This window comes from Ipomoea nil, unplaced genomic scaffold (assembly GCF_001879475.1).
Source record: "Ipomoea nil cultivar Tokyo-kokei standard unplaced genomic scaffold, Asagao_1.1 scaffold0382, whole genome shotgun sequence".
Classification (NCBI taxonomy): Eukaryota; Viridiplantae; Streptophyta; class Magnoliopsida; order Solanales; family Convolvulaceae; genus Ipomoea; species Ipomoea nil.
In genome coordinates, this window is record NW_017616810.1 from 1,690,509 (window position 1) to 1,706,856 (window position 16,348).

Consider the following 16,348-nt stretch of genomic DNA (forward strand, 5'->3'; position numbering starts at 1 on the left):
TATTGACAATGTTGACATCCCATTGGCTTCAATTGGGCAAGTTTACACATCAAAATTTTATCCATTGCATGAAAACTTCTAAAGAAATTTGTAAGTTAATTTTTACTATATCACTATAACAATATCTATTGTAACTATATATTTTAAATTATTTATTAGCATCCTCTATTGACAGAATTGTAACAATTGTCATTGACAAACTCTCAAAACAATGTCTCAACAACGAATGTAAATTAAGAAAAAAATCAATAATTTCATTATTGTTGATGAAAAGTGTGTACGTCACTTTATTACTCTTATTAAATTAAATAAATTAGTAGCTACAACAAAAAATAATACATATACATTTAATTAATTTAGAATTAGATGTCTATAATGCTCTTATTTAAAAAATTTAAAAAGAGATATAATTTTATTAGTTATATTATCTTTATTTTCTACAATTTAAAGATTCATTACCTTCAAACGTATTAATTTATTATATTCACTACATTCTCCATTGTCCTCTTTTTACATTTTCTTGTAATTAAATATCAAATTTATAATACAAAATATGTTTTATATATATCATTAGGCATTATTCCATTCGCGCAAAGCGCGTGAAAGAACTAGTATAAATATAAGTATCATTTAAAAGATCTCAATTAGAGCTTTTTAATGATATATATCTTTTTATACATTAATTTTATTTGAAAACAAAAAAACAAAAAAAAAGACAGATAAATTTAAGTTTTAAAAAAAAAAAATTAGGGGAAAAAATATGAATGCTTTCATCGCATGTTGCTACCTGCTGGTCCACAATATAACTATTGGTGCAACTATATTACAATTGTGCATTTCAAATCCAATAAACCAAAATGTCTCTCCAAAGCTGGCAATTGGAAAAGATTACAGCCACCCAAAATTGTTTAACAAAGAACCTGCTGACACATGATTTGATTGATTTCCTTCTAAGTCTTCTGTAGTATATATAAAATCCTTATCCTCCTCCTACTCAAAGCTTCACTCTCCCACAATGCCATACATGAATTGATCTGCTTATAATCTACATTTGGCAACTTTTCAAGGGGATAGAAACCCCATAATTCCCAGGTGAAACACACTCACTCTCCCAACCACCACAAAGCCGCATTGTGCAAAACAAGTTCAATAAATTGCACTGAAAAAATACAAAACGGCAACCACATTTGCTTCTCCGCAATGAAATAATATTAATAATAACAATAATAAAATCTCGCTAATTTCCCTCTTCTGCGGCCGTTGAACCTTACAAGCCACGTGGGAAGTTGTTGATTTGTCCTTCCTCCAAAACGTCTTTGCCATTCATCTTATAGCCTATCCTTAAGCGCATGACAAGGGATTTCTGAAAATGAAGTAGAGATTATGTAGTTATCAGAAGTACTGCTAACAAGTTGCAGATAAATGAAACTGTGTTCCTTGACGTGATGAGGATCTGTGGATACAGATACTTCAAATTTCCTCTTCGGATCCTAGGGCTCACTAGGCATGACAATAAACAATCACAGTACTGTATGAAATTTGAGCTGGGCCACAAAAATTTTATGAACCATTCATATGACCTATTAGCAAGCTGGGAGAAGGTTCAATTATCAAACCACATTACTTTAAGCAAAATGCCCTTAATAGTCTTTTACACTGCAGTGAAAGAAATACCAAGATGAAAATTGTAAAGGTATGCAAGTATCAACCATCATACCTTGCCATGTTGGCTGTTTATGACCCTTAATTTCTGTGTAATTGATCCATTGCCGGTTGCAGGAAGCGTGTTGCTGCTGGCTGGATCCAAATGTAGTTGAAGAAACTGTAGATTGCAAGTAAATTAGACAGACATATCCAAGTTTACATCACTGGCTCGAGTAGCAGTTGTCTTTAAGAGTTTAAGATACTGATTTTTAAAAAATAAAATGCAGTCACAACTTCAAATGGGATTGAAAATTATATCACATACAATCAAATTATATGTCATAGTCAATACTACGGAGTACTAAAATAACATCGCATTGTCTTACCTTTGGGACAGCAGCCTGGAAGATGAAGTCTGTGAATACATTTTCTGATTTGTTTGTAAAATTAGCCTCGACAACTGTTGTTTGTGGATTTCCGGGCTGCTTTGAGAAGTTGAACATTAATTTTATAGAACTACTCTCAAATGCAATAATTGATGGATATTCTGGACCATTGTTTTCTGTCATTTAAAGCCAAGGTATCAATATTTGAGGATTAAATCAGTTTCCAAATTAAGTTCAAGCACTATTGGAGACTGTACCAAGAGCAGAGGGACTAGAGATGCCATCCAACAAATCCATTACTGGAGAGCTTCCAACAGAAGAGTTTTGTGCCAAAGGTAGAGAAGGTGAGGACAACCTATCTAATAGATCTACCGAACTTTTGTTGTTTTCATTGATAAGTACCAGCTCAGTAGATGGACTACTGTTTTGAGATGGAGGTGCTCCAATTGACAGGAGATCCAGCAGGACATCGGTCCCACTTTTTTGCACATGATTTGAACCTGAAAGGCAATAGATGTAAACTTTTATTCCTACTCTCTTACTTCTGAACTTCTGAAGTGGGCAGCTGATTTATAGCTAAGTTATGTTCATTCTTTTATCCACCATACAATCATAACCAATTCCTGATATAAGAGAATGACTGACAACTGGTATGTAAGTGCATTGAAGTAGCCCTACAAAACAGACCTGGTTGTAAAGTAGCTGGTGACAAATCAACTCCAAGAAGATCCTGAAGGAAGTCCCCGCCAGAAGAGCTAGGTGCTGCTGGAACATCATCTGAGCTAAGATCAAGTAAATCAACAAGAGGAGCAGCAGCAGCAGCTGACTTGGCAACTCCATTTGGGACTTTAACAGATGGCCCTTGTGAAGTTGACACAGCTGCTGCCACAGAGCCAGCCCTCCTTCCACTATAGCTTGCTTCATCTAGGACTGGCATCCTTTCTAATAATGTAGGCCTGAAAATTAGCACCCAACAGCTTTCTTAGGTAAAGGCACTACCAGCTTTGATAATTACATCCATTCTATGAAACTCAACCATACCTGATATTCTGGTGCTTTGAAATAATAGAATTGAATTCAATAGCTCTCTGTTGAAGTTCAAGCACAAAACTTCCCTTATAGTGAACAATTGTGTCATTTATCTTCCTATAAAAGAAACAAAATTCAATGAGCAATTTCCTAAAATACTATAAGCATGCTCAGTTTTCTTAATCTTCTCATCTTTGAGAACTCTTAAATCTTTGATACTTCAGCTATGATAGTATAATGCCAAAGGGTTCCTCCTAAAAATATTAGAACAAGATATTTGGAATATAAATTTTGGGATACGAAGTGAGGCTGGATTATTAAAAATCACAATTTTCTACTCTTAGAAGCAATTAACTTGATTAATATTAGTTATTAACATTGTTAGCATATGGCTAACTCAACTTCAAGCAACAAAAGTCATAATATATATATGAAATTAGAGAATAAATTACAACATACTGAGAACAAGATGAAAAACGACTCGACAGCTTCAACAAAGCAACCAGACACATTGCCCGAGTAGTGAGGTCGGTGGAATGGCTCTTGAGTGCAGTCACTACAACATCCACAGCATCTGATTCAGTTACCTGCCAAAAACAATTTCCCTAAACATGCTGAAGAAGAAGATGATGGCTTTAATGTAAAGGAGGCTAAAAGATGATTTTTTTTGGTACATCAAAGGGAGTTGGGGAATGAATATAATTCAATGACAAACATCATCATATCCCTTAAATCAACTTTATAATGCATGCTTGAAAAACTATCGTTGATGTTAATAGGCAGGTGCACATATATTTAAACTGCAGCATATAATGAGAATGACTAGTTGGAGAAAGACATATTTTTGTTCAGTTCAAGTATTTTAGAGTAGCAGCCTATATGAAAAAGTAAGGTCTCATCCCGAACATGGTCATAATAAACTTAACTTAATTAGAACTACCCATTTCTAATTTGGTACAATACAACTTTGAATTAGTCCGAGCCCAATTTAGCTACTAGATATTGGAAGGTCATTGTACCAAAAAATTAGAACTACCAAATTAGAAGTGATGTCCCCAAAAAAAACTCTTTCATTATTTTTTTCCTTTTGGGAATAGTAGAGGGTTGGAGAAGGAAGAATTTCATCAGCATGCACAATTTTTCGGCACACAAATAAATTTATAAATCAATGTCATTGACATTCCTAACTGCCAAAAAGGGTGAAATTTTGAATTTTAATTCAAGGAAACAGATTATTAATTTGTGTGTGTTTAACACAACCAAAATGAGAATATAATACCAGACATTTTAGTATTTTACTATTGTCAATCCCATTTTTATAGAACTATGCTAAGCAGATTCAGGAAACTCATTACCGGATTTATTCACAATTTAAATTCTTGCCAAATCTAGTAACCAAATGCAATATTGTAAGCATATTTGAGGGAAAATTTGGCACAAAATTATGAACTCACAGTCACATGTTCTTCTATATCAAGCATTCCTTTATTAGCAACCAACATTTCCCCGTATTCTCCAATGCACCAAACCGCAACTCTAACAAGAATTTCCTAACAAAAACAAAATGAAACAGATTTGTAACTTGTAAGGCATTATGTCATAGAAAAAGTGCTTGCGGAATCTTACACATCAGTTGTAAACTTTCACAAAAATATAGAATGTACCTGTTCTCCTGCAGTTTTCACTACCCTATATAAAGATCGCACTGCATATCCGTGGAGGTTGGGAGCATTGGTAATCACCACAATGAGTGCATGCCAAACTTCATCCTTAACATAATTTCCCGCCTACGAAATAGAATAATCAGTACACAGTACTCTCTATGGTATGACTGTATGAGGCAAGATAACAATTAATAAAAGATGCAAAAAGGGAAAGCATTCCTATCAAAAAGCATCCAATCCTAGCATCACATGCATGATTTTTCTTTAGTGGAATTGAAATAACCCATTTTATGACATCAAGACAAGCCTATGGGTAATAAGTGAAAAATGCATTCCAAAATATTGCCTTAGAGCAACCTCAACAATGCCAATTTTTTGGGGGGTTTTGCAGGGATACGTAGGAAAGAGAAGGAAGAGAGAAGAGGAAAAAAGAGGGAAAAAAAAAAAAAATGTAATGTTACGCGCGCGTGCATGCTGCAGTTTCCACCTACGCGCAAGTTGCGCGTCTTTTTGTGGATATTTTCTCCAGCTGCGCCACACAAAAATTGTATTTGCAGGAATAAAACCCCCACCCCACATTTGTTAAAAAACCACTGTTGTGGTTGGCCTTAGAGTGCAATCTGCAATTAATCATACCTCAGATAGAACCTTGAGCATCTGATCAATGTACCAAATTTTCTCTGGGTAAAACCTAGTCCAGCATAAGGTAATTAGTGAAAAATGCATTCCAAATATGTTCGAAGAAAAAAAAAAAAAAAGACAAGGAAGATTAAGATATTTCTAAAACAGGCACTTCATAATTTTTCAACAGGAAAGAGAGATGTGTTCAGAACACATCTTCTGATCACTTACTTCTCTACAATGGAGCAAATTTTGGCAGTGAGATCTCCCCTAAACTCCAGGTCACTCGCTTCCAGATATTCAATAAGTTCCTTGGTCAAAGGCTTCACATTGCTTTCATTGACTAGAAGATAGACAAGCTCAAGGGCCCTTTTGCGGATTGAAGGATCTGAATCCTGAGAATAATCAACGCATGAGCTCCTAATGCAATACTATATTTATGGAAGGATAATGCAGGAAAACTACATGCAACTCCTTGCTTGGAACCAGTGGATTTGAAGTCTAAATATTGACAGAATCCTGAGAATAATCAACGCATGAGCTCCTAATGCAATACTATATTTATGGAAGGATAATGCAGGAAAACTACATGCAACTCCTTGCTTGGAACCAGTGGATTTGAAGTCTAAATATTGACAGAACCATCTTTACCCCCCCCCCCCCCCCCAAGCCCACCCATCGCATAGGGTGAAGGCAGTGGAGTGATTGGCAACAAGGTTTTTTTTTTCTTGGAGCCATGTATAAAGATGAAAAATAATAAATAGATTCATTATTATTGCATGTTAAGTACTCAACATGTCTCATAAAATACACAACACAACTTAGCCTTATCCCCAATCTGCTTGGGATGTCTCTCTAAATTTCCCACGAGAGCAAAATCTTAACTGATTATGAATTAATCTGTATATATATATGTATATACGTAAGGAGAATTTGTTTTTTTCTTTTTCTTTTTTCTTCAATTTTGGTGTAAAGTAGCACTTCCTAATACAAACACAAGAACTACTTACCATCTAGCTAGAATAATGTCAAGACAGGTCTAAGTTATTCGAGCCAACTAAAATAAATAAAAAGGAAAAGCAAGAAAAGAAAAGAATGGAGAACTATATAAATAGTGTGCAAAACTGCAAACTTTAACTGTATGGTACCTTTACACATTCTATAATTGTTGCTCGATGCCTCTGCACTGCTTGACTATCTACCATAACTGCTCTCATCAGCATGTTCAACGCCACATATCTAAGTTTATTTGGAGCTCTATCAGATCGTGGTACAAGTAAAAGCAAGAACTATATGCATTACCAAGCAGACAAGTCCACATCAGACTAGCCATACTTCCATGCTAGCAAAATATACAGAGTTTCAAATTAATGAAGATGACCTGATATTGTTGTCACGGTTGGATAAAAATCTCCCAAGGATATTGATAGCAAGCACACGAAGGCCACCATTATCTTCAATACTCATAATAGCTCCAACGCATTCATAAAGGATGGAATTGCCAGCATTCTTGTTGGATTCAGTTTTTGTTGCTACCTAGAAAAAGAATGTAGTGTGTCACAGAAAGCAAACATCAGACTCTGCATCATATCACAAAACAGTAGCCAAGGTTAAAAACCAAAGAAACTCGACTAAACAAAGTTCATAATCAGTGGATGATCCAGTAGAAGGTTAACAATCCAATGAGGGAATGGCCAAATGGGTGGATACTATATATATATATATATCATCCTCTTCTACAGTGGAGATTATAATCCCTGTTCCAACTCCTCAACCCATAGGAAATGCCCAGTGAGGCTGATATGATTAAGGAAATATCTTTATTATTAGAATTGATTTATTATCCTTACTATTAGAATTGATTTATTTCCTATAGAGATGGGAAATAATTATGGTAAGGAGCTTTAATGATTCTCCTGTCCTTTTTATGTTTTACTAGTCTTTGTAACCCTCTTATATAAAGGGGATTCTCATTCTAATAAAATAACAAGCAAGAAAGAAGTTAAGTTAAAATCAAGAGGTGGGAAAACTCTCAAAACGTTCCTATTATCTTTGTTCCTTAAGTTTATCTCTCAACATAGACATCCCCAATAACCCTAATCGCCCTTTGACGCGTACATTCGCCCGAGAACATAACAGAGGCAATGACCAGAATTCCAAGAAGGGTACAAGTAACAAATCTCATACTTTATCAACAGCTGTAACATTCTAGGTCAACAATCTTTGTTGCCATTTTCCAGTCATTCACTCACCCTATGTAGTATGTACACAGATTATCAATATTTCTTCTGTGCACTTCAAAGTATTCAGCTAAACTAATTATTAGCCAACAGTAATATTTTATATATGACATAGAATAAACAACTAAAATTAGGCCACATGATATTTGAATATTTGATATAAAATGATCAAAATGAGAAGTCCGCAAATATTTAATAAGCAGATCAACAAGAAATAGTAAAAATATTTGTGTCAAAAAAACTTGCAAACTACAAAATCTTGCACTCAAAAATCATAATATCAAGAAAGAACAAAGAAAAAAGACCTATAACTAACCTGAGCCAGAATGTCATTCATAGAATCACTTGCATCGGCATCACCTTGTCCCAAAATACGCAACAGCCTGAGCAAACGTATATGAAGAAAAGGATCTGTGATCCCCGATATGTCATACTCCGGTGCATATGGGCTATTCACAACATCCTTTAGAACTTTGACTAAGCCATCTGTGCATTTCTGGAACCATAGAAAAAGGTGAAAATAAATAAATAAACTCATCAGACTGACATTATAATGGACTTGCAGAAGTGCATATGCAAAACACCGGCTTAAGTAAAGCCTCTGAACTAACATCTGGAAACTGTATGCATATTCAGAATTATAAGATAAACTGAAGATTAAGCTCAAGTAAGAAATCAAGGCAATGCCATTACTCATTAGAAAATACTCCTGTTCACAACAAAAGCAAAGAAGAAAAGCTCAGTCTACTTTTACTTGGAAAACATCTTTCCTCCCAAGGCTATCATCCTCCTGAATTTCACCCTATCACCTTAACAAATATGTTTTTAATTGCAGCCTCAATGACTCAATGTACCAATTCAAAGAGAGACATTCACTGAATCAAGAGCCTCATAGTCCACAGGTGACTCAACACTAAACAATCAAAATGGTTATAGGGATGTGCAAGGCCTTATTTCAAAAAGTTGTCATAGACACATACACATACACATATATGAATGCAATGATTGTTCTTGTAGATACTGTGCAACAATACCATCTCCCTTAATTGCTCCTAAGGTTCACAATACATCACATCAGGTGCAAATAATGTGAAACAAAAATGTTTTTATGGTAGATTTTTTTTTCTTGTTGAGCACCCACTTCCACATCCTACTTCTCCATACAATTTGTTGAGCATCTTCAAGCCAGAAATGAACAGTATATGTCCAAAATAGAAAGGTAGGATGGGATTCTAGTGGTAATCATTCATGCAGAAGATAAGCTTAGAAGAGATATGAGGCCAATAACTTGAATGTGACAAACTAAATTCAGATGTATTTGATATAAAATAAAGCTAGTTATTATTAACTTACCTTTCTAAAATGTTCAAGAGCCTCTGTGCTGACTTTACATAGATCTGTGCAAAGCTGGATACCAGTTATTAGAACTCCATGGTGCTTCTCTTTCAGTAAGCAGACTGCAGCATTTATAAAATTTTCTGCGAGATCTGGAACTTTCTTTATAATCCTTATAGAGCATAATGCTGCCTACGTAACAACAACATCTGAGTAAATACATAGCTGTGTGTGACCAAATGGAATCTTAAACATAAAGGAAACACCAGGTCTCTGGTGCAAAGAAGTATCCAGTTTCCTTGTCTTCCTTTCCGTTTACTCCTTATAGAGTGGTAACAAAAGTCACATACTCAAATCAAGGTAAAACTTACTGAATAACAGTTTGCAGTGTCTAAGGTACATGGAAAATTTTATATTCAGTCAACATTATGTTTTCCTGAATAAGGCATTATCCATTCATCTGTCATCAACAAAAGAGGGAGAAGCATGGAAAACAAGCGAACACAAAAGCAGTTTGTGCGTGTGAATCTAAATTAAATACCAGTACACATCCATATCTATCATCCTGTAATATTTTGGAGGGCTCTAAATAATAAAAAGCAAATTATCAAAAGAAGAAAAATTAGAAGAATAAGAAAACATTTTTTCAGCAACTTATATTTGCCAAAATCTTTCTGATGAATTTATGAGATGAATAAGAATATAATGAAAACAAATAAGTATAAGATTGGAAATATAAAATCTAGGACCAGCGACCCAGAAAAATTCAACTTACTTTTTTACGAATATTTGGATCTCTAAACTGAAGCAATCTTTCAACTTCTGGGGCAAGATCACGTGCCATTTCTGCAGAACAGATATTTCCCAGGGCACAAAGAGCAAGTCCAACAATATATTGATTACCGTGGTTAAGATCTCTATTTTTAAGTTAAGGAATCTGTACAAAATATGAAATTTATTCTTCACTTAGCAACAATTTTGCAGAGATAACTTTATTCAATTCATGTACCCCGTGATTCAAATACTTTTCCTTCCTTCCTTTTTCTTAAATATACTGACGGTTATGCATGAAGAATAAGCCACCTAGCAGATATATATTAGAACCAAAATAATTGTAGACAGGATACTGTTTTATTGAATTGGTGACCAACATTAGAACTTCTTGTCTTTCATCAAGGAGCAACATAAGGCCAAGATATCCTATTCTTTTCTCAGGGAATCCTGGAGATGCAATTAACTTCAAGCATTCCATTTGACCAAAGTGTGTGGGATAGCCTAGCATGTGAATAAACATGAGCTTTGCGAGATTACGATGCCTATAATCATGATCATTCTCGCTGATTGCCGCTCGAATAGCAGCACACTCTTTTCTCACTACAGCACGCTCTTCTGCTGCAGTTTTGCATGCACGTATGGAACGAATCATGTCCCTGCAATAATCAGTAACTTGATAAGCATATGCCCTTTTTCTTATCCGCAAAATTTTATGTTAAACCAATTGTCTATAAAGTTCTGAGAACCCAAAAAAAAAAAAAAAAAAAAAGAGCATGTTATACAGGCAGAGTGGAAGCTAGCTTTCAACTGTAAAAATCAGTATCTGAGTTCCATTCAAATATATCACTGTACGCAAGCTTTCAACCATAGAAATCAGACAAGGAATAAACTGTCAATACTGAACATCACATCCAGCACAAATTTGATATGATGCAGTGGTCAGACAAATGGAGTTCCATTCAGAGGATCAGGCTATTTCTTTTGTAAATAACCCATAATCTATAATTCAACATTTATTAAATAAATCAAAGATACCCCCAATCCCATCATGAAAGTTCCCCAATATACACTTGTCACTAATGGAGCCTTTTTTTTCTGTGAATTATGAATGATATTACTGGTGCTTGCTTTTTCATTCATTGTTAAAAACCTAGGAAGTGGGTTTTGGATCAGAATACCTTGAAGAGTTTGAGATGAGCTTAACATATGGTGCACAAGTATTGTCTTATTCAACAATTCAGATCAGCGAATAGTGCTCATCATTTAAGTAATGTATTCTGTGATCCTAAGACAAAATTAGTTTGTAAACCTAAAAACTCTATATGATCCTAGCATGATAGCTCCGGTAACTCCTTTCTGAAACATTGAATTTATCTATCTGTAAATAAAGTTTTGGGAACTCTCTGCATTCCAGTGTCTGTCACTTTGATAGTTTGAGAAAAATTGCAATGCTATATAGCTGTTGCAGCATATTTTCTTCTTCCTCCAGTATTGCAAATTGCAATCAATCAAGTGACGGGACATCAAGGAGCTAATAAGACTTCAAAAATCGCATTTCGAGAGAAGATAACCAAACAAAATTGCGAGACAATGCAGCTATAATGGCTCCCCAATCATAGAGTCGATGCAATCATGAGAAATACGAAGGCGGGAGCTGGAAATTCCAGAAACTGATCCGAGAATCAAAGAGTGCGGTAGGTAACTGACCTGAGGCGGGTGCCGGAGGAGAAGGGATTCATGATTGGGTCCGTCTTGAAGCTCCGGGAAAGCTCGACCAGATCCAGCTGTTCAAACAGTCGTGAAAATTACTAGAAGCTTCGATTCTCCTACCTCCTAGGAGCTGGATCGTCGTTGAAAGGCGTCGCCGCGCAAATTCGGTGTTGGAGATCTGTAGACGACGAATTTGGAGGATCCGATTGCCGCCGGGAAGGGAAATAGATGAGATCTAGAGATGAATGACTGATCTGCGTTGTGTATATCTGTCTGTAATTCAATTCCAATGAATAAATCTCTGTGTCTCCTCTCATCTATGTATTTCTTTCCACTTAACGCTGTTTTCTCTGTTTTCTTATTTTTGTTATTTCTCTCATTTTCTTTAATTTCTTATTTTAGAACTTATGCAGATGTTCAATTAACATTTAACATATACTCCGTAGTATATTTACACAAGTGTGGAGTTTTTTTTTTTTTTTTTAATCATATTACTGAAAATTTTCAAATCTATTACCTTAAACCAAAAAAAATAACAATAATCAAACAATAGCAGTTGTGTATATAATATAGATATAACAGAATTAATTCCATTTTTTGTCATAGTTTTATAGAGACATTTCACTTTTAGTCTTTTTTAAAAATACTTAATGTTAGACTTAGTATTATTGTAGCATGATCATTTTTTTATCCTCCGTCAACAAACTTATTTAAATGATGTTAAATACATTGTTGAAAAAATCGCTAGTTGCTCGTGTATTTTTTTATTTTTTACTTTTTTAAAAAATGTTTAAAATTTTGTATTTCTTGAAGACTTGATAATTATAAACGATTTGATACTTTAATATAGTTAATACTAATATACTAAAAACATCTAGGTTTGAAAGATTTGGAGCTATTTTGCTCAAGACGACATAATTTTGAGTGAAATAACCCAATTGAAAAAAAAAAACAAACAAACAAACAAACAAAAAGAACAATAGTTAATCAACTGCCTAGGCAGCCTAGTTGGAGCCTAGGTGGCCTAGGAGGTCAACGCCTACGGGGTCTAGTCGACCGCCTGGACCACCGATTATGGTGATATGCTAGGTGACTGGCCGACGCTTAGTTGCGATTTTTGCAACACTGGCTAAAATAAGGACATTTCAGTATATTCAGTTCTAAGTGTTAATTTCTTTTTTTGTCATAGATTTATGTGCCATTCCACTGTTGCAGAGGCTCAAGTTGTGGAGGCTTTGCTGCGAAGGCATGTACTACATTTGAAGAAGACAGGGGACTCTAGTCGTAAATTATGAACTTTTAAAAAATAAAAAATAAATAAAATTATAGCATGTCAATCACTTTGTATAAAAATATCAAAATGTCCTCGTATTTAACGTTATTTGATATGTTCGTTGACGGATGATAAAAATGGTCATGACACAATAATACTATGACTAACTTGGATATTTTTGGGGGAAAAAAAAGATTAAAAATGGAATGACACATATATATCTATGACCAAAAATGGAATTAACTCGATATAAAATAATAATAAAAAGAAAATATACATTGTTATATGACTATGCGCACAATGCCCCTTTTTTCGTGGATTTCCATCATATTGCTAGTAGGGGTGTTAGCGAACAGAGCTTTCGACAAACTATTCGTGTTCGTGTTCGGTAAGCGTTCGTTTATGTTCGTTTGTTAAGGTAAACGAACCATTAACAAACAAAAATTAGAGCTCGGTTAATAAACAAACAGAGCTTGAACAGTTGTATGCTTGTTTGCTAAGAGATCGTGAACAAGCTCGTTTGTGTTCGTTTAATAATGTTCGTGAACAAGCTCGTTTGTGTTCATTTAATAATGTTCGTGAACAAGCTCGTTTGTGTTCATTTAATAATGTTCGTGAACAAGCTCGTTTAGTGTTCGTTAACAATGTTCGCGAACAAGAACGTAGATTATTTCTTGTTCACGAATGAATTTTGAAAATGAACATGTTCAGGTGTTTGCTTATTAAAGGTTCACGAACGTACTCATGAACATAAACCAACATGTTCGTGAACGTGTTTGTTAACGAACATGTTCGTTAACGTTAACGAACACGTTCGTGAACGTGTTCGCAAACCGGCAAACGTTGACAAACACGTTTGTGAACATGTTCGTTAATGTAAACGAACACGTTCGTGAACATGTTCGCAAACGTTAACAAACACTAATGAACGCTTAATAAACGAACACGAACAGGATTTTCAAAAACCTTAACAAACGAACACAAAAACGAACACCCCAAAATTCTTAACAAACGAACACGAACAACCTTCGTTCGTTTATGTTCGGTTTGTTAACAGCCCTAATTGCTAGAGTACTAACTTAAATCAAGTAGTTCACAACTTGAGCTAGCCCAGTGTGACCAATGGGATGGATTTTTTAATTACTTGTACTATATATTATAGAGACAATGTTCTCACAATACTCCATACAAACTTAAAATATTTCCCATCTATTATGGGATGGTACCATGTAGAATCGACACTAGTGTCGATCAATACCTTAATAATTTTCATAATAATAATTTACAAGAGCAACACTACATTTTTTATATTTATAATAATAGATACGAAATTTTACCCACCATTATAAGGGTTTCGCACTCAAACAAGGGTGGATCCATAGGTGAACAACGCAGCATCAACATTGCACTTCAAAACACCCGGGCACCTGGTGGCGGAGGTTCCTAAGCATCCTCACCTACAACCTCTTGTTTGTTGTCCAACTGCCCACGACCACTGTTACTGCACCAAGAATTCAGGTGTGTTATCATATTGTTTAACACATTTTCAGAACTCCAAGTCTCACCACACCACACCAAACCACTATATTCATTGCATACCAATTACCTTCAATGAAGAATACCACCTGTTGTGCAATCTCTTTCGGCCCCTCAAAAACTAATTGTAACCACTGTTGGAGATCACAACCATCCTTAGCAGGAAAGCCATCATGAAACATGGCGGCATGGCCCATAAAACATCCACCTGCAAACAACCAATCATTATTGTGTGGACCATATTTTGCCTACTATAAAATAATGTACATTCAGTACAAAAATAATGTACATTCAATACAAAAATAATGTATATTGTATACAGGGGATATACATTATTTTTGTTCTGAGTGTACATTATATTGTATAATGTACATTCAGTACAAAAATAATGTACATTTAATATATTAAAAATGTACTTTTTGTTATGGTCCACATAACATTGTGTGGACCATGGTCCATACAATAATTTGCCTGCAAACAACACAGCATCATATGGATCGTCGTTTCTTCCTCCAACCCACAAACTGGGCATATAATATCAACATACACCCTCTTTGCATAAAGAGCCTCCCGCGTTGCCATAATACTGTGAATGCACCGCTATAGCAAATGACAAATTCTTGATGGCACATTGAGAGCCCACAACTTTCCCCACTATGTGAAACACGTAGCAAATCTATAGACTAGTCTTTCTGCCTGTAGCATTTTGTAAACCCCTCGAACATTATATCTACCTATATCATCCAACCTCCAATACCATATATCCTTCGTTGTATCTTCCGCTATAGGCATACGTGAAATAATATCAGCATCCCGATTAGTAACGATCTCATTAACTAACTCCATATCCCAAACCTCTCGCCCCTCAATTATTAAGTCAGCCACCGTCATATCCACTAAGTGTGGGGGTGGTACTGCTTCAACATAAGGATTATCACGATCAAATAACCAAGGATGCCACCATACACTCGTTTGGTTCCCCGTTCCTACCCTTCAGCTAATACCTCTCTCCACCACTCTCTTGGTTGTCATTATACTCATTGAATCATAACTTGGATTACATCCCAAGTTCACCTCCAAAAAAATACCATGCCTCAAATACCTTGCTTTGAATAATCTAGCAACCAAAGTAGTAGGTCTCGATAGAATCCTTCACCCCTGGTTGCTTAGCATGCCAATATTGAAATCATACAGACACTGAGACACTTAAAAGCCCAAGCTTCCGGATCCCTTCCTAACACACAATTTCTCCCAACTTAACCAATGCAATCCACAACCCACTCTATTATGTTGCTACTAAAATGTAGTCATCGTACCTTCCAACTCCGTACATAAATTCTGAGACAAACTATACACTTTTACACACAAAAAATCATCCCAACATCAAACCTTCAATATTCATATTATACATTATAACACTCACCATGTGAGTGGGAGCAAGACTTCTTTGTAACAAGACCAATACATAAAACATATGCTTGACTCAATGAACTCACATCCAAACCTTAAAAAGGTAAATCTTCAAGACTCAACAACAAAGTATACATTTAGACAAAGAAACTTATCTAGAACCTAAATCTATAATCTATAATATTCATGAGAGGAATCAAACCTCCGCGTTATTAGTGGGAGTAAGGATGGCAATTTCAATCCGCCCCGCGGATATCCACCCGAATCCACCCCGCGTGGGTCGGGTTTTTTTGTGTGGTAATGAGTGATGAGTCGGGTGTGGGTCTTTTTAAAAAAAAAAAAAAAAAGTAAATTTGCGGTGGGTCGGGTTGGATTCGAATTCTATGTATAAAACCCACCTAGAACCCCACCCGACCCACCATGTAGTTATTTATAAGAGTTTCTATAACTTTATGTAAATTTTTACTATTTTTATATCTAAAATACTAAGTTTATTTTTAAAAATTAACAATTTAGTTATTATATTTAAATATTTTTATTATATTATGTTTTAGTATAACTAATAAATTTTATTATTTTATTATGTGTAAGTAATTTAAATATTATTTAAAAAAAAAAAAGATTATAAGTGATGGGCACTCGCATCCGATGGAGGTGAGGGTAAATTTTGAAAAAGTTCACCCGATACGGGTTGAGAGTGAGAGTGCGTAAAAAAAAATATAAGAT

At 35.1% G+C, this 16,348-nt stretch overlaps 1 protein-coding gene across 1 annotated transcript; it reads right to left on the reverse strand.

Moving 5' to 3' along the window:
* Positions 1–751: 751 nt before the first annotated feature.
* LOC109172044 (AP-1 complex subunit gamma-2-like) lies at positions 752–11,804 on the reverse strand. The gene is made up of 18 exons (XM_019321189.1): positions 11,401–11,804; positions 10,047–10,349; positions 9,695–9,836; positions 8,938–9,111; positions 7,901–8,080; positions 6,726–6,880; positions 6,493–6,583; positions 5,576–5,739; positions 5,360–5,414; positions 4,724–4,846; positions 4,514–4,609; positions 3,519–3,646; positions 3,072–3,176; positions 2,718–2,986; positions 2,288–2,530; positions 2,031–2,206; positions 1,718–1,822; positions 752–1,363 (listed from the first exon to the last, which is right to left on the reverse strand). The coding sequence occupies exons 1-18, from the start codon at positions 11,430–11,432 to the stop codon at positions 1,268–1,270; spliced, it is 2,637 nt and encodes an 878-aa protein (XP_019176734.1). The 5' UTR covers positions 11,433–11,804; the 3' UTR covers positions 752–1,267.
* Between the last annotated feature and the right edge of the window lie 4,544 nt (positions 11,805–16,348).